Below are 22,506 nucleotides of genomic sequence, written 5' to 3' on the forward strand. Positions count from 1 at the left end.
ATCATTCAACAAAGGAAACCGGAAGACGGTCTCCTGAACTGCCAATCAGAGTGATTTCATTTACCGACAGGCTCCACTGTGCCGACACCGATTCAACATACTGAATCGGTGGGGAAAAGGCCAACTAGTGCTGACAAGTGTCAACGATGCAAGACGCACTGCACCAATGAGGGCAGCAGATGCTCAACAACAGCCCACATTTGACCAATGGCCAACCCTTGGCTTGGTGTGTCAGGGCCATAACAGACAGCTATTTATCAGAGACAGCAAACTAGCTTGACAATATGGCCAAACGCAAGTATGACACTGAGAATATTAAATTGCACGGAGCCTGAAGTAATTACTAAGGAGAAATGTGGACCCCGTGGCTGGACAAGTTTGGTACCACTGGCATAGAGGACACTTCAAGCTTTGAATACACAGGCAATATTTGTATTTTTCCTGGTATTTACATTTATTCACAAAAATATAAGATATTGCTAACCCTTTCCATTTCAGCAGCCATCAGAATAAAACCTCAGTGGCTGGTGTCAAGTATTGCAGTTGGAAGAAATTGGACCCACTCTGCAATTGGCTCTAGCAGGAGTTTGAAACCAGTCAGCCTTTAAAACTTTTCCCACACATCCATCGCAGGTTTAATCACCAGCACCACTGTCAGCCAAACATGCACTGAGCATTCCTGAAGTGCAGCCCCTCTTAAAAAAGAAGCCACAATTTCCACCCCTCTTGATCTTCACAGGCTAATGAGAGCTAAAATCCCTCAGCCCCTTCTCCTTGGTGCTAAAAGCCTCTTTGTTGTCATGGCAACCAACACTCTTTCCCCATGTTTCTCCCCTGTCTGAATTGTTTGGATGCCTTTATTCTCTCTCTGCTATTGATGGCTCTGAACACGTCAAGTGTGTGTGCTTGTGCAGAGCTTCACATTTAACCAGGTTTGATTTGATGTTTTTTTAATGACAGCAGCACAATCTCCCCCAAGCACCAGAGAGATTATTATGAGTATGATCAAAGTAATTGACAAGGAAGGACACACACATCTTGTTAACACTGATCACCCATGCACCAAGGTGGAGCAAAAAGCTGTCCTTATTTTTGCTGTAGATTTGGATTTTAGGTTTGTATTGCAGGAAGGTGTAGAGGTCCTCTCGTCAAGGTGAAGTAAGGCTGGGTATGAGTACTCAATACCTGTAGGGTAATGACCGAAATAACCAAGTAGTATTGAAACTTCTCCAGTCAAACAATAACCTCCATTTGATCCTTTTTGTGCCAGGAGTCTGATCCTGGACCATCCCAACTACCCACCAGAGCAGCGAACTTTCTTTTGCTGCCATCTCCAGAGCTCAACACAACAGTGCAAGCTAACCGTCAGCAAAAAGCCTGACTCTGTCTTTAAACCCATTAATGACCGTTAGGTAATGTGTCACTATGTGTTTGCTGCTGGGTGGACTCTCACAACTGTCTCCGGCTCAGAGCTCACAATCCCGCAGCAGCAGCTATAACTAGTATTGTCCTAAAGAGTTTGAAGGAATGGCTATACTACATGCCACTCTGTTAACATTAAGGATATCAAATTAAGTATTCTTTGGTATCAGTATCACTCTGAAATGATACCCGCCCCTGGGAACATTACTAATAGAAATACCACAAAGTCATTGTGGCAGGTCAGAGAGTTATTTCGTCGTCTTATGAATATAGCAGTGGTTGTCTCACCTCCCCAGACAAAGTAAACTAGATAAGAACAGAAAAGGAGTAAATATTTCAGAGTTGTTTTCTGTGGCGAAAAACAAGTCAGATATGTAAGCAAAGACAGACAACAAAGTGGAGGAGATTACTTTGTTTTGTTTCAGGCTGACATTAAAAAACTCCCCACAGTGCCGTAAAGTTTCATGGTGGTGTAGGGAAGTGCATGCAGTGCTGAGGCCCAAATGAAGCTTCTAATTGATTGTTGCAGATGCTCTGCCTGTGGGCTTTCAGTCTGCCACCTGATACGTGCAGATCATTAATTAAAGCAATTGTTTTCTTTTGTAAGGAGTGGTGTAGTTAGCAATGTTGTCTCTATTTGTATCCAGTAAGCAGAACTCGCAAACGTATTTTACTCATATTTGTCATTTCCACAAACCTACAGCAAATTACTGCATCCTATGGCCACATTTACAATGATTTTCTTTGCATTACTGAACCTTTTAATGATTTTATGATTGATTTCAGCAGGCCCTCCCAACTGGCTATTTGATAAAAGCCTCCCAAGTAATACGTCTGTAAAGTTGACCATTTGCATCTTACCTCAGGCATGACCAATCAATCAGCTGCATGAGCTTTAGTCATACTGTCAAGCAGTTCAGTCTTGGTTTTGATTGGTTTATTCATAAGTCCCCTGATGCATGTGGGCACATCATCAAGGGAGTAATCATCTGTCATTAATAGATGTCTCAGTGCAGGTTTTTCAACATTACATAGAGTGGGTTGTACTCCTCGTCAGCATGAATGTTAACAGCTTAAGTTCTCAGATGACATAGATTGTGGTGTTTTAAAAAGCCTACCCATCTTCCTCTGCATCTATGCCCTGTTGTAGAGATTGTGTTGATGTTAAATTTCCAAAAAAAAAAAGACATAAGTCTGAAATGATGTGGAGAAATAACATTTAGCGTGGCCATTTGGTTTCTCTTGTATTGTTGTTTTTTAACAGCTATGTACTATATGTTCAATCAGAAGTGTTGCCCTGCTTTGTGTTGTTAATTATCCTTTACACATTACACACATCAGGGTGTTTGACATCCTATTGAGCTAACTCAAGAAGTTGGCACAATTAAAAATGTATAAACTGTTGTTAAAATAATGCCTTGCTGACCTTATACTATGGTCAGCTAATCAGAAACACACACACACACACTAAAACACACAGCACATTTGTCAGCATTAGCTGCTGTGATCCCTTGTCAAAAACAGTTAAAGTAGCCAAACAGTAAATGATATTGTGTGTTTACAGACATTTTTGCTGAAAGTGTTGGACCTTGAATATGGCTGTCAGAGGGAACAGTGTGTTATTGTTGGCTGCAGGAGAGCTGTCTATACCTGGGACCATCCTGGCAAGCAAAGGTTGGAAACAGACTGTCAATAAAACTGACAACTTCGTTTTATAACCCTAAAAAATAAACACAAGAAATGATGAATTGTTTGTGGACTGACAGAAAATTAAACTGCAGCTATCTTGAGGACTGATTGTCATTTTCAAAGCAAAAATGCCAAACATTCAGTGTTTCCAGCATGTATTATAATCTTTATGTTGCAGTACTGGTAAAATTTTGATATTGAATTTAAATTTAACTGCTTAATCTTATTGCTGTGTCAGCTACTAACAGGCCACTTCATACACTGAACGCCTTGATTGCCAGCAACAAGAGCTGATGAGCTGATGTAAAAACTTTTAAACTGATTTGATATTAAGCCAAACACTAGAGTGGACCGGTATACCTAATTTTACCAATAGGTGTTGTACTTGACTTAACAACTGCTCTCGAGTGGAACATAATGGCACTTTACTCTATGAACGACTGTCCTACTATCCCGCTGCATTGCCTAACATCTGATGATGATACTTGCTATCTCCCTACATTTGTAAGGATACTTGTTAAAATGCAAAACACACATTTTATAATGTTGTGTTTACTGAAAATGACATACAACACAGCCAACAGCAAGTAGCCCATCTTGTTATTAGTGATGGTCATTTATCTTACCAGAAACTTTCAGCTCACTGGCGATCACCTTCCAGCCAGCTGCCACCTTGTTTAGTTTTTTGTAATGAAATCAGAAGGTGTCATGTAGATAATTCCTCATTGCCGCACTTTCAAAGTGAACAACAGGAATAAATAGAAACAAGGGCAAATGACAAATGCCGCTTTAACTGGTTTGCATTGAATCAAACTGGTTTTAGCTCATACACTTGACCGTACTGTGAAAACCGGAAATTGACCTAACTTTACAATGGGCTTTATAAAATTATGGACGTAGCTACCGTAACATCACCAACTGGTTTGTGGACAGTTTTGAAGCCTTGAGTATGGCATTTTTGCCATCACTATTTTTGCTTTTTTGGAGCCAAAAGTGACCATATTTGGACAAGAGGGTGGCCCTGGGGAGAAGTGAGCTGTGTATATGACTCATAGACTGTGGTGACACCTGCAGACAGCCTGTCTCTCAAAGGGGCCACGCCCATTATTATGCGGAACTTTAACCCTATGGGCCTGAATGACGCATAGTGTGTCCAAATTCAAAAAAACCTGACGAATTTCTTTATAATCCATTATACAGATCTTGTTATCAGTCACTTCATATAGTGAGGAATATCGTATCTTACCACGTCTTAGGCTTGCGTGTGTTTCTCCCTGTCTATCTACATTTGTAGTCTGGCTTTCAAGATGCAAATATCTCCATATCATCCAGTTGACACTCCTCAAACTTTGTATGACAAGACCAGCCACTTCACCTTTGCGCACCCAGACAACTGTAGCCTAATTATGCATGCATGACAGGGCCGTAGTCACCACATACATTGAGGGGGACATGTCCCTCCCCCTGCCCAAAATGCCCCCCCAGTATATAACTAAAACTGAAAAACAACAACAGACTTTGTTTACTGCAAACAATGTGGCAAATATTATCTTGGAGGACATCACTGCACTTGGTTGACTATTTTTCTATTATCTTAGATGTAAATATTGCATGTTACTTTCAGATAAAACACATTTTTGACTTGTGAATGAGTCAATGGAATTTCTTGCAATAATGAAAAAATACTGGCAATCATGTCTGCCTGGCACAAACCACATGTTTTGGACAGCTGTGAAGTGACAGAACATCCCAGCATCATGGTCCTTATATTGCCAGATTCCAGAGAGTCTCCCCTCTTCATATATGGCAGAATATGTCAACTTCCAACTTGCTATAGTGAGATACATGTAAAAATGTAAGAATTTAGTAACACAGATTTGTTTTTTTCATTGATATACAAATTAATATAAAATACAGGCACACAGAAGGACATGGAATGATGGCAAATCTGGTTATCCCAGATTGTCCTGAAAAAAACAAGATATAGCATGGGTATGTAGCCTTTATAATGACTGTGATATGAGCTTAAAAGTAAAGGCAGTAAAAATACCTCAAAAACGCCTAGGGCCCATAGGGTTAAGCCTCAATGTGATGTAAACAGAAGAGTTGTATAACTCTAACTGCAGTTTCTGGCACTTGGTATTGGTTCCGTATTTTTCAGGCTTGTTTCATGGCCTGAACCTGAACCCTGGTCAGCTGACCCGATGGCATGGTTTCGGCCAGCATGCTCCTCTCCTTTCCATTGTTGGTTCATTTAGGTGAACTAATATGCACAGACTGAAAACTAAACCAGATAGGGATGAGGGTTCTGTTTTCCCGATAAAATGTTTTCTTTGTCTTCTAGTATGCAAACTGAATATCTTTGCCTCTGAGAAGATGGAATATTTTTTTTAACTATTTTCTGATGATTTATAGATCAATTCAGTTATTTGAGAAAATAATCAGCAAATGAATTGATAATAAAAATAATCTTTATGAGGCACCTGTTGAATGATAGATTCCTAAAGGCCACAAAATGACCACTGCTCTTTCCAAAAGGTTGCCAATGAATTGGTATTCAGAACAGCGAGAACATTTTAAAAGACCTCTGATTGGAGTCAGTCTTTGCCCCACTTGATAAGAAAGGCCCATCAAAGAGACAAACTGGAAGCAGGCCTGGTTCTCTGTTTCTTAGTTTCAAACAGAGAAAGGTCAGAAGGCCTGACAGACTCTCAGCCTCTTGCTGTGCTGCTGTCAGAATGACTGAGTAGAGCTGTCAGTCAAACAGGGGTCCAAGCTACTGCCCAGCACATCAGGAAATAAAGCAGCTGCTTAAAAGGATTCACAGGGACTAACAAACACACAACACACACACCAAACACCATGCAGAGCTTAACACTACCTCAACTGCAAGAACACACACACACGGTATTAGAAATTGGAATGACATTTTGTGAAAAGCAGGATCAGAGATATTTTTAAAAGCCTTTTTAAATGTGTAAAAATAACCCTGACATTTCTGCTCATTTCATCGTGCCTGTTTTGTTTATTATGCCTTATTTTGAAAAATGGTGGAAAACTAATAGCTGTGATAATGAAGAAGGCAATTACGGGGGGACATGCATAAAACTAAGATTACAGTTATATATCATGCATGTGCAACGTAGGAGTAAACTGAGCATTTTTTTTTAATTTAAAGACTTTCATGACCTTAAGCATCTGCAGAAAACACCTAAAGATGGTCTGTGACGATGAAACAGAAGCAGTTGAATCATCCTGAACGTGCATTGTTGCTTTGCCTGCATTAGAGCTGCCCTCATTCAGTCTGTTAGCTGGCTAATGGTTTGTTATGGTTATGCTCTAGCTCCATACCTAATGCGCTGATATGAGAGTGGTATTGATCTTTATGAAACTATTTTTTTTTTTTAAACCTAAAGTTCTAGGGTTCTGTAGTAGATTAAAAACAAAAAAAGACCAACATGTTCTAAACTTAAAAATTCCAAAAGAGATGGAGAAACATTAACGAACATTCTTATACATACTCACCCTTCCTTGTACTTAGTCTAACACTCTAAAGCTGGGATAATGGGTTAGATGTGAACAGCATAGTCCACTTGGCATCACTGGCATGCTGAGAAGACCTATTTGATTGGTAAATACTATTTAAAAGAAATGTTTTGCCAGATGAAATGCAGGGGTAGAGCACAGAGCAGTCAGACAATATGAGAATGAAATTGTTTTGATTGATGGTGCGCACCAGTGACACACATATGGGACCCTTCTGATAAGAACTTGAATGCAGTCTAATTAAGGTGAGCTCTGGTGCTGATAGGAGGAGAGGGTTATGAAGTGAAGTGTGGTCTTGGGAAATGGGTTACCACTTTGCTCCTTTGGGATTTTTTTTGATTATTCCACCAGTAATTGTTATTAATAAAACTGACCGGCAGTAACACTGAAGTCACAAAGTCAATGATGCTTAATCAAAAGATTTTTATGTTTAGTTTTTCCTCTCTAGAGGTATTGAATCATATAAGACAGACTTTAAACACACTGTAGTGTCCCAAAATACTGCTGGAGCTTAACAGCCTGTTTGAGCCTGGTGTCATTACCGGCAACGGAAAATGAACCATGAAGCTTTTCCCAAGGGGCTCCTACTTAACAAAGCTTACGATTGGCTACGGCGAGCTGGTGAAAAATTGTGTTGACTGATCCAGCACTTGCAGACATAGTACAATGCCAGGGGAAATAGACGACCAAAGTCCGAATGGCGTCTTTTTCTGCATGGTTCTACCCTGCTGTACAGTATGTACTACATTACAGTGCTGCTCTTCTGCTACAGTATCTTAAAATTAGGGGTGTAAAAAAAAATATTGATATTCTTGATATTCTTCTTGTGGCACTGACTAAGTTTGTGTTGTGTTTAAACCCCTGACCATTTGATCCTCCAGTGTCGTAATCTGTCTTCAGCCATTTGACTCCAATCCAACTTAGCAACGTATCACTAGCGCCAAACAAACAGCACAAGCTTATGAAACAGGCGGAGTTGTAAACGGTGCACTAGGGGTGTGCCATATCATCTTGTTTACGATAATAGTAGTATAATTTTTGATATATGAAAAATTTATATTGTGATGTTCGTGACATATCGAATTGTTGACATAATAACATCATACCGTTACCCTTTGCAACAACACCCATTACTGAAAGCGAGATTATTACAGACTCCATGGTGGTTCCAAAAAGAGTAGCAGCTTCAGTAGTGTGGAATTAACTGTGGTGTCGTTTGGCCTGGATGTTCTTAATGTTTTATGAACAGCCCTGGACTTCTCAGACTCTTTTAGCGAGTTACCACTCAGAGGAATCAGGTGTCAATCAGGCACCTGATTGTCAGCACCTTGGGGTACCAGATGCTCAAAACAAGAGTCAATAGCAACAGCAAAAAAAAGCTGTTTGGCATTGGCAGAGAAGATTTGGCAAATCTTTCATGGGTGCAACCCACATACTCAGCTCTGTTGCTCATGCCACAAATGCATGTTCCTAACAAATGTGGCACCATTTAAAAGGGAAATAAACAGGCTTTCCAACGGTATAAGATTTATTGCTAAGAAGCATTGTTACAACAAAGAAATAATCTACCAAACACAAATTTCCTTACTTTTTGTGCTTTTTATATAGAAAGAGATCCCAGGGCATATTTTTTTGTATTTAAGAGCTGTTTAAATGTGTAATTTGTCGTAGATTTTATTTTATTGAACTGTTCATATTGTACACAGAATCTGAATCTTAGTTACTGTTGTTCACAAACTAAAGAAATGAGAGATCTTTTTTGTTTAGTTTTTACTGAATATTTGAACACAAACAGTTTACCTGAAATTAGATTTTAAAAAATTGCAATATGTCGCCTTGCTTACGGATTATTGCCATTACACAGCCCTGTTCAAAATGCTAGTCCTCTCTGTGTTTTTGATGTTTGTTTTCTTTGTGTGTGTTGCTACAGACTGCTCAGCGTGCTCTGCTGTAATCTGGACTCCTTTCTGCTGCTGGAGAGCCAGTTCAACATCTGCTCCATGCTGCTACAGAGTCAGAGGGAGAACGTCACTGAGCTGGACACCGATAAAGGGTATGAACCAACATTTAACCAGTGTTGGGCAAGCTACTTGGAAAGTGTAGTGAGCTAAGCTACTAGTTACTCTAATATTAAATGAAGCTTCACTACATCAAAGCTGTCACCCTCAGAAATGTAGCAAGCTACAACTACATCCAAGCTTTTTACTAAACTGAACCAACTTCATGCCAAGTCACAGTTGATCAATAACTACTGATCAATAAAACTGTCAGTCAAACAGATAGGCAGGTAAAAAAGTTAAGTTCAGTTGTTTATTGAACGGTGAGCTGCACTAACTCCCAACATGACTCAGACCACAACAGCAAGACTGAAGACATGCTTCAAACAGTCACAGCATGGTCAAAAATGTACATGCGTGTATGTATGTGTAGGTACACTGCAAAAACTCAAAATCTTACCAAGAATATTTATTTCTAGTCAAAACAAATCTCATTACAATTGAAATAAGACTCATCACCTAAAAAGTAACTTGTTTTTAGACAATTTTCACTTGTTTCAGGAAGATTTTCACTTGAAATAAGTAGAAAAAAAATCTGTCAATGGAGCAAGTTTTTTTTCTTATTGCAAGCAAAAAAAAAAACTTGCTCCATTGACAGATTTTCATACTTATTTCAAGTGAAAATTTGCTTGAAACAAGTATTTTTTAAGTGTAAAGAGATTTGTTTTGACTAGAAATGAGGCTAGTAAACACATTTTAGTAAACACATTTTATAGTGAGCAGCATACACATGTCCCCTACAAATCCCAACCGTGTTTACAAAGTTTGAATGAACGAGACGAACGCAAAGAAAACGGAGGCTGCGCATTGACCCTTTTGCTGAAAGAATATAAATCCCATTCATGATGGAGTCAAATGGATCATGTGCATAATTAACCACAAAACAAGCAAATACTTCATCTTAATGACATATAACACTCATTATGCTTCAGTTGAATCCTCTAAGCAAATGACCATGTTGAATTGAAATTAGTTTATCACGTTAAATGTCCGAAATTGTATGAAATTGCTCCAATGCGTCAAACCAAACTTTGCGCATAATCACACAGCCTGATATGCCCTGGCAAACACAGTGGGACTGCTGTACGGACCGTTGGTCTTTCTTACCCTAACCCTGGTCATTTTCTGAAAGCACAGAGCAAAGAAATGTCTTTTTTTTCTCCCCCGGTCTACTGTCAGCAGAGAGCGGCGGCTGCAGCAGGGATTTCAGCACCACGGACGGCGTGCGTAAAAAGACTTGACAAGCGTCTCCTTTAAATGTGTTTGCTGCTGCTAGCGAGATTATACATAATAAATGAAGACAGTGATATATTTTCAATAAAAAACAATAAGTTGAGCATTCATTTCAAGCTTTTGTAGTACAACAAGTTTCAGAATTGTGCGAGTGCGGCCAGAGAGTGGGCGGCAGTGTTTGATGCAGGAAACTCATATGGACTTGAAAATCAATTTCGGAGTGGGGGTCGTTTGGAACGGCGGTGTTTCGGAATGGAGGGCTTTCCCCCGTCAGGTTCATGTGGAAGTGACTCTGGTGACAGTTTTATTTCAGTCCATAACAGAAATCCCCACCTCGTTTGAGCTTCAGAAATCATTTTGGAAATGTAGCTTGTGTGGACGCTACCACGCTAAGTGACCAATAAAAGAGCTTAACTACTGAGAAGTTACTTGATTGAGAAAACAGCGACGCTACCACCAAGCTACTGAGAAATGTAGTTAAACTACAAATGTCCGCTACTGTAGTGACGCTCCTGCCCAACACTGCATTTAACAACAACAATTTATGGTGGGGAAGTTGTATTATTGTCAGTTAGTTAAATAAGTCTTGTCATAACAATCTCTCACTATGTATCATGAGTGGTCTGTCAAAGAGTTAATGAATCCTTGACCTCTAAACTAAGTGTATGATGGGAACAGCATCACTAAGCTAAAGTTTTTCATAATGGGTGTAAGTGAGTGAGTTTGGTCTTTTCATGGGATAACTTGACAATACGAACAAATACAGAATAATGCCAGCATTGTAATTTAATTTAAGGTAATATATTTAAAACACAGGAAGGCTCCCTTCTCAATAAAAGAAAAGTTTGGCGCTAGTGATATCAGTCTCTTATCTGTGCAATAACTATAGAGCCTGAGCTGGTTAGCTTAACTTAGCATAAAGACTGAAAGCAAAGGGGAAACAGTGAGCCTCAAAATGGTTAAAAAAGACTTTAACCCGCATCTCTAAAGCTCACTGTTTGGCATGTTGTATCTGGCTTAGAGGCACTGGTAGGTATATTTTTGTCTGTTTCCTCCTACCTCAGCTCTTTATGCTTCGCTGCTCGGTGAACCAAATCTTGATTTTAGCTCTTTTCTTGGTAGCTTGATATTGATCTTCCAATCGAACTTTTGGAAAAAAAATCAATAAGCGTGTTTCCTTTAATATGTTTTCTGGAACTTGGACATAGCCCCTGTAGCTTTCCTAGAAAGTTCAGTTTATTCCAGCTGAGCTGAGCTGAAGCTCTGGCTTCAGGAAGCTATTTCCGACATTTAGACATTTCAATAGTTTCCACATCGAGCACACTCAACCTACACACAGCCATTCTCTCTCTCGTTCAGTAAAAGCTTTTTGCTCCTCTGTGCATCATCCTGATGTGACAGAGCACTTTCAAATTTAATCATTGCTCAGGATGAGAAATTGTTTGTTTGTTTGCCTTGTCACAAATAAAATGAAATAAATCGGAAAGACAGTGAAAAGACCATTTCTGAAAGTGGGTGTTCAAGAGCTCCTCTCTCTTGGTAATGGCTGGCAGAGCTGTGGCTATTGGTTATGAATGAAAATGGCCCTGAAATGCCGCCTCATATTGCATGTTTGGGTCCTGGCTCAATTTTTGGAGGGTGATGACTTGTTAATTTATTCTCTCATTTCCCTTTTGTGCTCTCTCTTCCCCCTTATGCCCCCATTATCATCGCAGACATCATCTCCTCTTTCTTTTTACCCTCTTTTCTTCCAAGATCACTTTTCACTCCTGTTCAGTGTTTTTGGCATCTTTGTTTGACTTGACTTTTTTATTGTCATTCCTTTCCCCTAATGCTCATTACTTCTTTCCTGCTCTGACCGTTTTAATATCAGTGACCTCCAAATTCACCAAAACTACTCTGGGTGAGCAATCTGCACATTTTATTTGACCCCAGCTGTTTGAGCTTAGAGTGATCTTGAAGCACCCTGAGGCCGCAACGTCCTCTGAATTAAAGAGAAATGCATATGGAGCCAGAATGTGTGACACTTTTCCCCCTACTTGCAAGCTTTGAGTGATATGACATTTTTTCATTCACAAAGAAATGTATGCAAATGACATTTTGTGGCAAACAGGCTGCTGCAAAGAGCACTGTACAAGAAAATAGTCTCCTTTATTACCAAATTCAAGTCCAAATTACTTCGACTGTAAGAACTATCCACCAAGTCTGACACCCTTCGACCCTAAAGTACCTTTATAATTGGAATATTCTCTGATCCTATCTAAAATTCGAACATTGAAACCCTTCTCTCCGACTTTTCTTCCTTGACTTGCAGCAGTGATACAGTCATTCCGAGGCTTCAAACTCTGCACAAAGTCTTTTAGAAGTCTTTAAAGAAAGTTATCTGAGCTCCAATAAATGGGGGAAGTTTTGAAGTGTTAGTGAGTTGGGTGGCATGTCATTTAGCATGACCTTGTCTACCACCAATAAACCAAGAAAATTAGATCTGCGTGTATTCTACATGTGCCTCACAGGCCAAATGTCCTTGTCTTCAACCTTTTCTGTCCCTTGAAGTCTTTCTCATTTGGTTATCTTACAGACGTGCTAAAGCACACAAATCGTAGTGCACCTATAGTATGTATATATGATTAGGGCCTGAGTCCATTGTAGTTGTTCTTGTTTACTTCTGTTCCTTTTGCACCACCTCTTCCATCTTTGTGTAATCCTCTTTCTTTTTTTGTTAAACCTTCTCAGGAAGTTCATTATAGACAGTGTATCAGTGGAGAGGAATCATGTGCTGGTTCGCATCAGTGTGGTGGGAGGTCCGTCTGAGAGGAAGCTTCCTCCTCGAGCACTGCAAGAGGTCAGCTGTGTTCTACTTTTTATTGTAGGCTAACCTGGTTTTTAATTGATTAATTAATGGGGCAGCCGGTGGTGTGGTGGTTAGCACTGTCACCTTACAGCAAGAGGGTTCCTGGTTCGATCCCAGGAGGGAGCCCCTCTGTGCAGAGTCTTCATGTTCTCCCTGTGTCAGTGTGGGTTTTCTCTGGGTACTCCAGCTTCCTCCCACAGACATGCAGGTTAATTGGTGACTCTAAATTGTCCGTAGGTGTGAACGTGAGTGTGAATGGTTGTCTGTCTCTATGTGTCAGCCCTGTGATAGTCTGGTGACCTGTCCAGGGTGTACCCTGCCTCTCACCCAATGTCATCTGGGATAGGCTCCAGCACCCCCGCGGCCCTAAAGAGGATAAGCGGTTACGAAAATGGATGGATGGATGGTTTTTAATTAGTATAACCGATGGTTCTTCTCTATGGAAGCCAAGAACTGACGTGCTTCCAATTATATTTTTAACAAAGTTATCTGAAGATCAAGAATTAATTATTTTGTTATCTTGATAACGGGCAGATTATCTACTAAGCTAGTTTTATCTGGAAAACTCAGAGCACAAGGCATTACCACTTCATAACCTTTACCATCTGATTTAATTAATTAATTAATTAATTAATATCAATAACTGGCACTCGTTGATCTGATATTTTAAGCTCAAATCAGTTGCTACAGATGCCATCTATGCATGTTGGCATGGCGCTCCTTATGTCTGATAAACATTACAGGTAGCCTAGTAAGAGAAAATAACCATTTTGTAGTTATCTTGTCATTTTGAGATGACAAACAACCTTTTTGTTTTCTTGTGATAATGGGTTGAAGGATAGTTTTCTTAAGATAATGAAAATAGTTAACACCTGATCCTGGGATAATCTCATTAAAAAAAATAAAATAAATTAGTAATACGACCACTCTCAGTTTTTGTACCTTTCTACCAGCAAAGCAGATTGACTGTGTTTGGTGAGGCAGATCTGTCTTCAGACCAAAGAAAATTATAATTATGTGTGTTTTTATGCATTGGGGTAAAAGTCAGCAAGTGGTTAGGGGTGGATGAAATGTTTTTCTCCTTTAATGCCAGTTTTGTTGGCTGTTAGACTGCTTTTATGAACCAGCTAAATTCTAAACCAAAGTATTTTTGTGAGGCTGTTTTCTAGACATTTTAGTGTCCAAAGACTCCAAACAACTATCCTTTGGTGAAATGTTGTTTTCCTAAGCATCAACACATTAACACCTCACAACTGGTGCTGTCTTTGGAGAGCTGCACAGACTGATACAGGCCTACATCACTGTTTATTGGACATTTGGACAACTGTGATTGCTTTTCACCACATTGTCTCACAGTGCCTAATTGTCATTGCCACTGATTAAAGCGACTTAATTGTCTATTTCTTTTTTTATTTGACGTTTAATTATTCTTTAATCACAATGTTATGAAATATTGTGCAACTGGTGATTTTATTTCAGATGAAGAGACCTGATTACCAACAGGGCTTTAGTCCTTATTTGCAGCCTGATTTGCAGCTTTATTTACTCAGCATGTATTGAAATAGATATAAAATATTTAGGTGTCGTTAATGCAGAACACAAAACAGGAAACTAATTTACGCTGAGGTCAAAGACGGGATATGAATGAGTTTTTAAAAAAGGAGAGTGTAAATTAGTTCAGTGAGTGTTTCCTTCGTGTTTCACAGGTTTCTTTTATTCATCTCTCCTGTCACCTGTGGGGAGTACAGGAAACACAAAGCTATTAAAAAAGTACTGATTTTTTGTGAGGTTTACAAAACAAATGGAAAATAAATCCACACTTGGTGAGAAATGAAAGGAGTAGGATTATTGTGTTAAAACAATAATTATTCCTGACATTTGGAAGTGTCTGTCAGAATATTTGCTGCCTAAAAGGAGACCTTATGACTGCCATGATGGCTATGAAACATTTTCAACTATGTTTAGATGTTCACAGTGTAATAATTCAAACATCTTGGTCGTCAGTAGTTTAACTGTTAGATGTCTTAATCAAGTGCTTGGGACTTTTTTGTAATAAAAACTTAAGTTTGCACGAAAGACCTCATTCACCTGGGGGAAAAAGCACAAGTTCAGCCCTTAAAATCACTTTGCATGCAGAATAATCACCTACAGCAGTGAGTCCTCAAGTCTTTATAGGGATTCAATGCAATCATCAATGCCTTACCAAAATACAGGGCTCTGTGCATCTTCTTCTAACGTTGTCAGAGCAGCACATCACCTGAGAGGCAGACTCAAATACCAGCAGGGATTATCATGAGCTGAGGGTACAGACATTTGGATAAACAGGCCTGCTTCCTAAACCCCATTAACATTTAGAGCACATTCTTACGGCAAGTCACATGCTGAGCCATGACACAAAAGTTATGGTTCTTTAAATCTAAGATATGACAAGCGTAATGAATACGACAATAAATGGCAGCGGGTGACAAAGGAAGGACGGAAGAGAGAATGAAAGAAGATATTAAGGAGGAATAACTGATGGCATACGAAACACATAATTTGATAAACTGCTAACAGCTTGACGCTAAACAATTGTTCTGTAATTAATTCATCTACAAGTCGCTGTTTAAATGCAGTTCACTGTTTCATAGTTTGAAATGTTTTTAAATTGCAAACAACTGCTAACAATCCAACATAATGACACATCAATAACGGAGCAAACACACAAACAGCCGTAGCAATTATCTAGTCCGAGCAGTGCAGACATGAATCAAAGACAATAATGCAAATATGATTCATCTTGTAGGTTGTTTGTAATAATTGCATTAGGGTGTAATGAGGTGGCCAAATGGTCATTTGAATTCTGTTATCTGCTCGTTCCAGGGAGAAGAGCCTTACCCCTGGCAAATGTTTTCAAGTTACCCTTTACCTCCCTGTTACACTTTGGGCCCAGCAAAGATCCATCATAGCTCACAAGGTAAGAGGAACTTTGATTAAGCTGCAAATATTACTTGTTGCATTGTTGTGAATTTTAATCTGTAGTTTTTACCCATCGTACAGACTCTGAGATCAGCTCATTTCTGGCGTCTTCTAAAGACTCAAAGAACGAAGAGGGCTGGATGGAGGCCTGCCGGAGACAGTACTGCAAAGTCATGACCTCCAAACCCAACATGCTCACTGGAAAGGGTAAGCTACTGGTCCACTGGGATAGCTGCAGATTTTCCTTGTAACTGTAAGATAACTAATGTTAGTCACAAAGGGTGCATTCTCTTTTTTTTTTTTGATTGTCCCACAGGCCATACTGGCTATTTGGGTCTTTGGCTTCAAATCAGGGTGAACTTGTGCACTTAATTAGTTAACAACTAGCAAGCTGTCAACTATCTGTAGGCTAAAACAAACACACCGATGAGGTGCATTTTTGGACCACGTGCAGGACAAAAGTTTTATCGACTTCATGAGGTGTAACTCACATCACTCTCTTACCCACAGTAATTATCATGTGGTTCAACTGATCAGATAAACACAACTACAGTTTGCCCTGGCCGTTAATGTCAATATCGAAATCACTGGAGCTGCTTTTATCTCTGTCTCAAGCAACAGTGAGATCGATAGCGATTTTCAGTGTAATTCCAGTGTAACTTCATATGTGGCAGAATATGTCAACTTCCAACTTGCTATGGTGAGATACTTGTAAAAATGTAAGAATTTAGTCACAAAGATTTGTTTTTTTTCATTGATATAAAAATAAAATAAATAATAGAACAACAAACAAATAAAATACAGGCACATAGGAGGACATGGAATGATGGCAAGTCTGGTTAGCCCAGATTGTCCTGAAAAAAAAAAAACAAGATATAGCATGTGTATGTAGCCTTTATAATGACTGCATGCCTCTGGTGAACGAAGAATCCAAAAACTAAGAAAATTCTTGATACATTTCAGTCATACGGGTCTGTGTTTAACAACAGCAAAACTACATCAAAACATCTGCTTGCACTTTCACACAACTCGTGCAGTATAATCCAAGTCTCATTTACCCAGGCGCATGCTCAGTACTTTCTTAACAGAAAGCCCTTTTTGACGGGCAACTGAAAGTTCACCTAAAAGTGAAACTTATCTTTGCTCTCTTAGAAATCAGACTCCAATCCTGATTTTACCTAGCTAAACAGGGGAGCTGCTTGTCTAACCGCTGCCTCAGGATGTAGTTTGTTTCTGTTACTATGGGAATTTGCTGAACCCAAGTCACACACGAGTTTGCAAATGGATGTTTTATTAGAGTTTTGCTGTTGTTAAACATGGACCCCTATGACTTCAGTTCATGAAGAATTTTCACAGTTTTTGGATTCGTCATTCCCCGGTGGTATTCTTCATGAATTCAGTGTAGCATGGAGCAAGTTAATGATATACAAATGGTCATTTGGGGGGGGAGCATTATTTCTTTTAAACTGGTGAGGGCGATCTGATTTTATTTCCATTTCAAATGCTTCTTGGATGCATTAAGACTTTTTTGAGACAAGATGACCTATTTGATCCACCCAAGACAAGTGACTAAGTAAAATTTAAGTTTCTGATTTTGTCATAACTCGCAGTAACAGACAATAATCAAAATGTGGCTCACAAGACTGACAGAAAGTTTTGGATGAATTTAGTTCCCGCCATGTAATTGTAATGGCAGTAAACGAATCAGCGGTGGAGATTCTGTGTAAAATACATGTTGTACAATGGCAGCACACCACACCACAGAAAAAGTGTGCTTTACTGAGCCAGAGAAATAACAACGTATGGATCCCACTGCATGTCCAAATTTCATCCTTAGATTTAATTTCTTCCTGTTGTGCCCTACTGGTTTGATCAACAGTGTTCAGTCTCTTATAAGGAAGTATGCAGCAGGAATCTGTGCACCTTCACATGTTCATGATGCACAAAAATGAGCCAGCGTAGTGTTAAAGTAGAAACATAAGTTTACAATGAGCTTCGTTTAACGTTACATATGTAAATGTGTTAAGGAATAATGATGAGAAGAACAAATAATAACACCATATGATAAAGTCTAACTATACTGCAACATGGATTCTGTATTACTATTTGCTCATGTATTCCATTGTGCTGCAGGTGCACCACACACACCTCCTCACCAGGATTACATAGATCCAATGTCCATGAACCTTTTGAGAACTCGTCATCACTGCCATTGACAGCCACTATGAAATGACATTGATGCCTACTTTTCTTACGTAGGAGTAAATAGCTGTGATTCAAGGAGTACAAAAATACATTCAGAATGAAGGAGGGCTGACAATCTTGTCATTAATTCGTGCACTGTACAGTGATTGCTTCCTTTCATCAGCATGCTGTAAAACTTAGCCTGTGAAAGCATCCACTCTCTGCTCTACGGCACTCATTTAAGGCTTTTCACTGAAAGACCATGATCAAGATTTATTATCTTTTAAGCTCCTCTCTGCTGTAGAAGTGCTATTTTATTTGGCACACCATTAACCATGCAAAACCTGGCATTCAACTTTTTAAGAAACAGTCAATGAAGGAAATTGCAGCATTTATAGGCTGACTACTAAATTAACCTACTTCCTAGGCAATTCATGGAACATTTACTTCTGTCTAGCTCCGTGAATGAAGACACTGTGATTATCACTTGTGTCTCTGACAGGCCTCTACACAGCTGTAAACCGAAAATGATTAAGTATACCATGTCTTCATCAAAACACTCATGATTAGAGCTGTTTGCATGTTCAATACCTTACTATCTTGTTAGATACTTATTGATTCCTTGATTGGTCTCCCTCAACAGCATGTCAATGAGATGCATTCACTTGAGCTCAGAGTCACCGGGTTGAATTATGATCAGCACTCATTGTGTTTGTTAATTTGGCTGCACAGCTGTATAAAAACTGATTTTTTACAGATGCATTCATTGCTCTGCTGCATGTTAAGCAGTTGCGTGAACATGACACATTGTATTTCACTTAACACTTTATAGAGGAGTTTGTATGTTAACTTTTAAATAATGGAGTGGAATTAGGGGCTCTGAGAAAATGCTAAAGCTAACATGAAACAGACTCATGTTTTTATTACATCTGTTATTTTGATATTTTATCGATATTGTGATATGAGACTAGATATTGTTGGAGATTTTTGATATTCCTATATTGTAAATGTAAATATTCTTTGAAAGCACCAATAGTCAACCTTACAATATCGTCACAATATCAGTATCATCGATATGGTCACTCTTAAGTTAGCCTTCCCCTGGTGCCACAAGTACAGGTCTAGATAAGATAACATGCACCAATCAGCCAGAACATTTAAGCCACTGGCTGGTGAAGTGAATGACATTCGTCATTTTGTTACTATGCAACATTCTGCTGGGAAACCATGGGTCCTGGCATTCGTGTGGATGCCACTTGACGTGCTCCACCCACCCAAACACCATTACAGATCAAGTACCCCTCCTTATGACAATAGCACTCCCTGATGGCAGTGCCCCCCCAGCAGGAAAATGCACCATGCCAAAATGCAACAACTACTGAGGAATGGCCTGAGGAACGTGACAAAAAGCTCAAGGCATCCACTTGGCCTCCAAATTACCCAGATCCCAATCTGATCAAGCATCTGCAGGACGAGTGCTTGTACCCCACCTCACAACCCACAGGATTCGAAGGATCCACTGCCAACACCCTGGTGGCAGACACCACAGGACACCCCAGAGGTCCTCTGTCCTTACCTCAACATGTCAGAGTAAGTCTGATCCAAGGAGGCCACACCGTGGATCAGGGTTATTCCTGGGGTACTGGCACAGCCCACAGAAGCTCTGTCAGATTGGGATGTGGCTTATTTAGAGTCCAGCTTGATGTCTTGAGCTTTTTGTTAGGGTCTTTGGGACATTCCTGAGCAGTTCTTGCGTTGTGGCAGGGTGCATTGGCCTGTTTGGGGGCCTCTGCCATTGGGGAGTGCTGCTGCCATTGGGGGGGTTACTTGGTCTGTAACGGTGTTTGGGTGGAGGGAGCATGACAAATGGCAACCACATGAACACCAGCACCTAAGTTTTCCCAGCAGAACATTGTAGTGTAACAAGATGATCAGTGCTATACCTTTCACCCACTACTGGTTTTAATGTTGTGGCTGATAGGTGTAAATTCAAGTTGCCTGGAGACAAGCCAAATGGAAATGCAGAGTGGAAAGTGGCTATCAATGGTCATTGACTAGCAGTTATACACAAGTTAAAAGGTGAGATATTGATTCAATATTTCAATAAAGTTTTCCATTGTGTGAGATACTAACTCATTATTTCAAGAAGGTTTCTGATTATAATGACTCTTAGAATCTTTTTTTTTTCATCACACTGATGTAAATGGACTTCCATAGAAAATAGATTAAATCAATTCAATGCAGTACCTCAAATGGACCTGAAGTAGTGCTCTAACTTCACATATTAACATTTTACTACATGCAATGGCAAAGTAAGGGGTACATGGATATTTATATTAATGAGGGTAAAAACTAAATTTACCATGACACATTTATGATATAACTATAAACTCCACTTTCAAAAAGCAGAAAAAAATCAACTCCTCTCTGAAACAAAACAACAACAACATAACTGAACATAATAAAGTGCATTAGATCGCATAAATTTTATCTGTGTATACCTGTTAAACTGGCAACTAAGTGTATGTAAAAACACCACTACTCGACTTTGCTGATGTAAACATACAATCCTGTATATTTGCACTTAAAGAAACTGACAGTACATGACAATGATTCCCAGAGATTTCCAGTGATGTATTACATTCCTACGGGAAAAAAAAGTATTACCTTCAAGAGCCACCATGTAGAAAACATCATACATTTTAAATGCCTCTCAATTCACATACATATTAATATATCAGTGAAAAGTGCTCCTGCAACCATGAAGCACTTGTGTTCAGTTGAATTTTTAATGGCCTCTCCTACTGTGGTTTGGATTGTACCTCATTTATCTGTTGCTTAAGAGAAAATACTTTACCAAAAGATTAAATATGAATGTTAAGTTGTAGAGTGTCTATGACAATGAGATGAGTTGTGAGAGTCGAGAGGGCATGTGAAACTTTCATCAGAAGGACACTGAATAATATTCAGTGATAAATACAGATAAAGTAAAGTAATGCAAAATGCAGCTGTTAAGTTCACGTAGTAATGCAAGTGTGAAAATACAGTTGCCACACTGGTAAGCAACTTTATATGTGCGACTTTCCCACTAAGTTTCTTTCAGATACTCATTAAAGCAAACAATAAAAGTCTGATCAGTTCAGAATGTCCGTGGAAATATATAAATATAGAGTAGTGCAGGAACGAGTCCTAAAACATGGAAATGAGTTTGCATTTTAGCACCTTGGGTTCCCTTGTCTCAAAGTCGGTGTGTTTTTGGTTGGATGCCTAAAATAAAGTCTGTGGTTAACACAAGCTTAAGAGACTTTCACATTTTGTTCTTTGACATAAAATACGCCAGTAAATACCCCACTCATGAATTTTTAAGCTTTTACATGTCATAAAAAGGTTGGCTGTTAACAAGTGGCCAAATGGGCGTCATTCACTGATCATTCTTAAGAAGAAATTTCTTCTTAAATCCCATTTATGTAGTTTTCATGAAGACATCCACCAATGTTTTCTTATTTTGATTTGCTCTTAGGTAAGAACAGAATCTACACACACTGAAGAGCACACACGTTAGTACATTTTGTGATAAAGTGTTTATGAAAAATAATTGGTTATTACATTTTCTTCAAATTGACAGCAGTATAATATAGGATTTATATTACAATAACATTTTTACAATTGATAATATTTTTTTGATTATTATTTTACAAAGTATTATGGTCTTAAAAATTTATAAACACTACACTAACACTTCAGTTTATATCAGTTGATAGGAACTATGCCATCTAATAGCCTCATTAGTGACTGACCATACTAAAAAAATATCACAGGCAGTTCGGGCTGGCAGGTCAAAAAGCAACAAAGCAGCACTCTGACTAAGTTATTAATAACTTAGACATCGATTGCTTGAAATGGTCCACCTTTCACCTCCTGCCCCCCCTCTGTCTGTCTTAAACACTCACAACACACCCACTCCTTGGAGTGCGCTGTGGTGCTTGTCTCTGTCCTCAGTCATGACAATTGTGTTACTGTAATGCATAAAGTTTGCATTTTATGGTTTGGGTGGTTGATTAACATCTGTTTTTAATATCCCATGCATACTGTATTTTTTGTTATTTTGTAACCACTCCTGACGCTAATAAATATTACAGCTCATTTGGTGTTCACTTTCTGCAGAAGCATCTCCACACTTGAGAACAAGTTTTTTTTTAATTTACATTCAGAGTCCAGTGTTTTGCCCTCTTTAGACTTTGGATTTGGCAATCCTCATTTATTTTCAGTCTCATGCCCTTTTATGGGGATTTGCGGGGCATTTACCTATGCTAATTAGGATCAAATGGCACGTGCTGTCAACTTATGAAGACAGTGGGATTCATCATGATAAGAGTACAGGTGCGAACAGTTCTGGGGTTTAAGAACATGTCATGAATCTGACATAGACTTTTCTTAGAACCTTTCTTAAGAACAAATTTAAAAAAAAAATAAAAAAAAGATATTAGTGAATGATACCCAATAAGAATACAGAACATCATCATGCCAAACATACATACTTACAGCCTTGTTGTTGTGGCAACTTTG

The 22,506-nt window shown here is 39.0% G+C and overlaps 1 protein-coding gene across 1 annotated transcript in view; it reads left to right on the plus strand.

Moving 5' to 3' along the window:
* The window catches only part of tbc1d32 (TBC1 domain family, member 32), a 102,421-nt gene that overhangs the window by 31,767 nt on the left and 48,148 nt on the right, over positions 1–22,506 (plus strand). The window contains exons 24-27 of the mRNA XM_049589643.1: positions 8,588–8,710; positions 12,681–12,789; positions 15,661–15,754; positions 15,838–15,963. Coding sequence (XP_049445600.1) covers positions 8,588–8,710; positions 12,681–12,789; positions 15,661–15,754; positions 15,838–15,963 — 452 coding nt within the window. The remainder of the gene's footprint in view (positions 1–8,587; positions 8,711–12,680; positions 12,790–15,660; positions 15,755–15,837; positions 15,964–22,506) is intronic.

The sequence above is a fragment of the Epinephelus fuscoguttatus genome, linkage group LG11 (genome assembly GCF_011397635.1).
Source record: "Epinephelus fuscoguttatus linkage group LG11, E.fuscoguttatus.final_Chr_v1".
NCBI lineage: Eukaryota > Metazoa > Chordata > Actinopteri > Perciformes > Serranidae > Epinephelus > Epinephelus fuscoguttatus.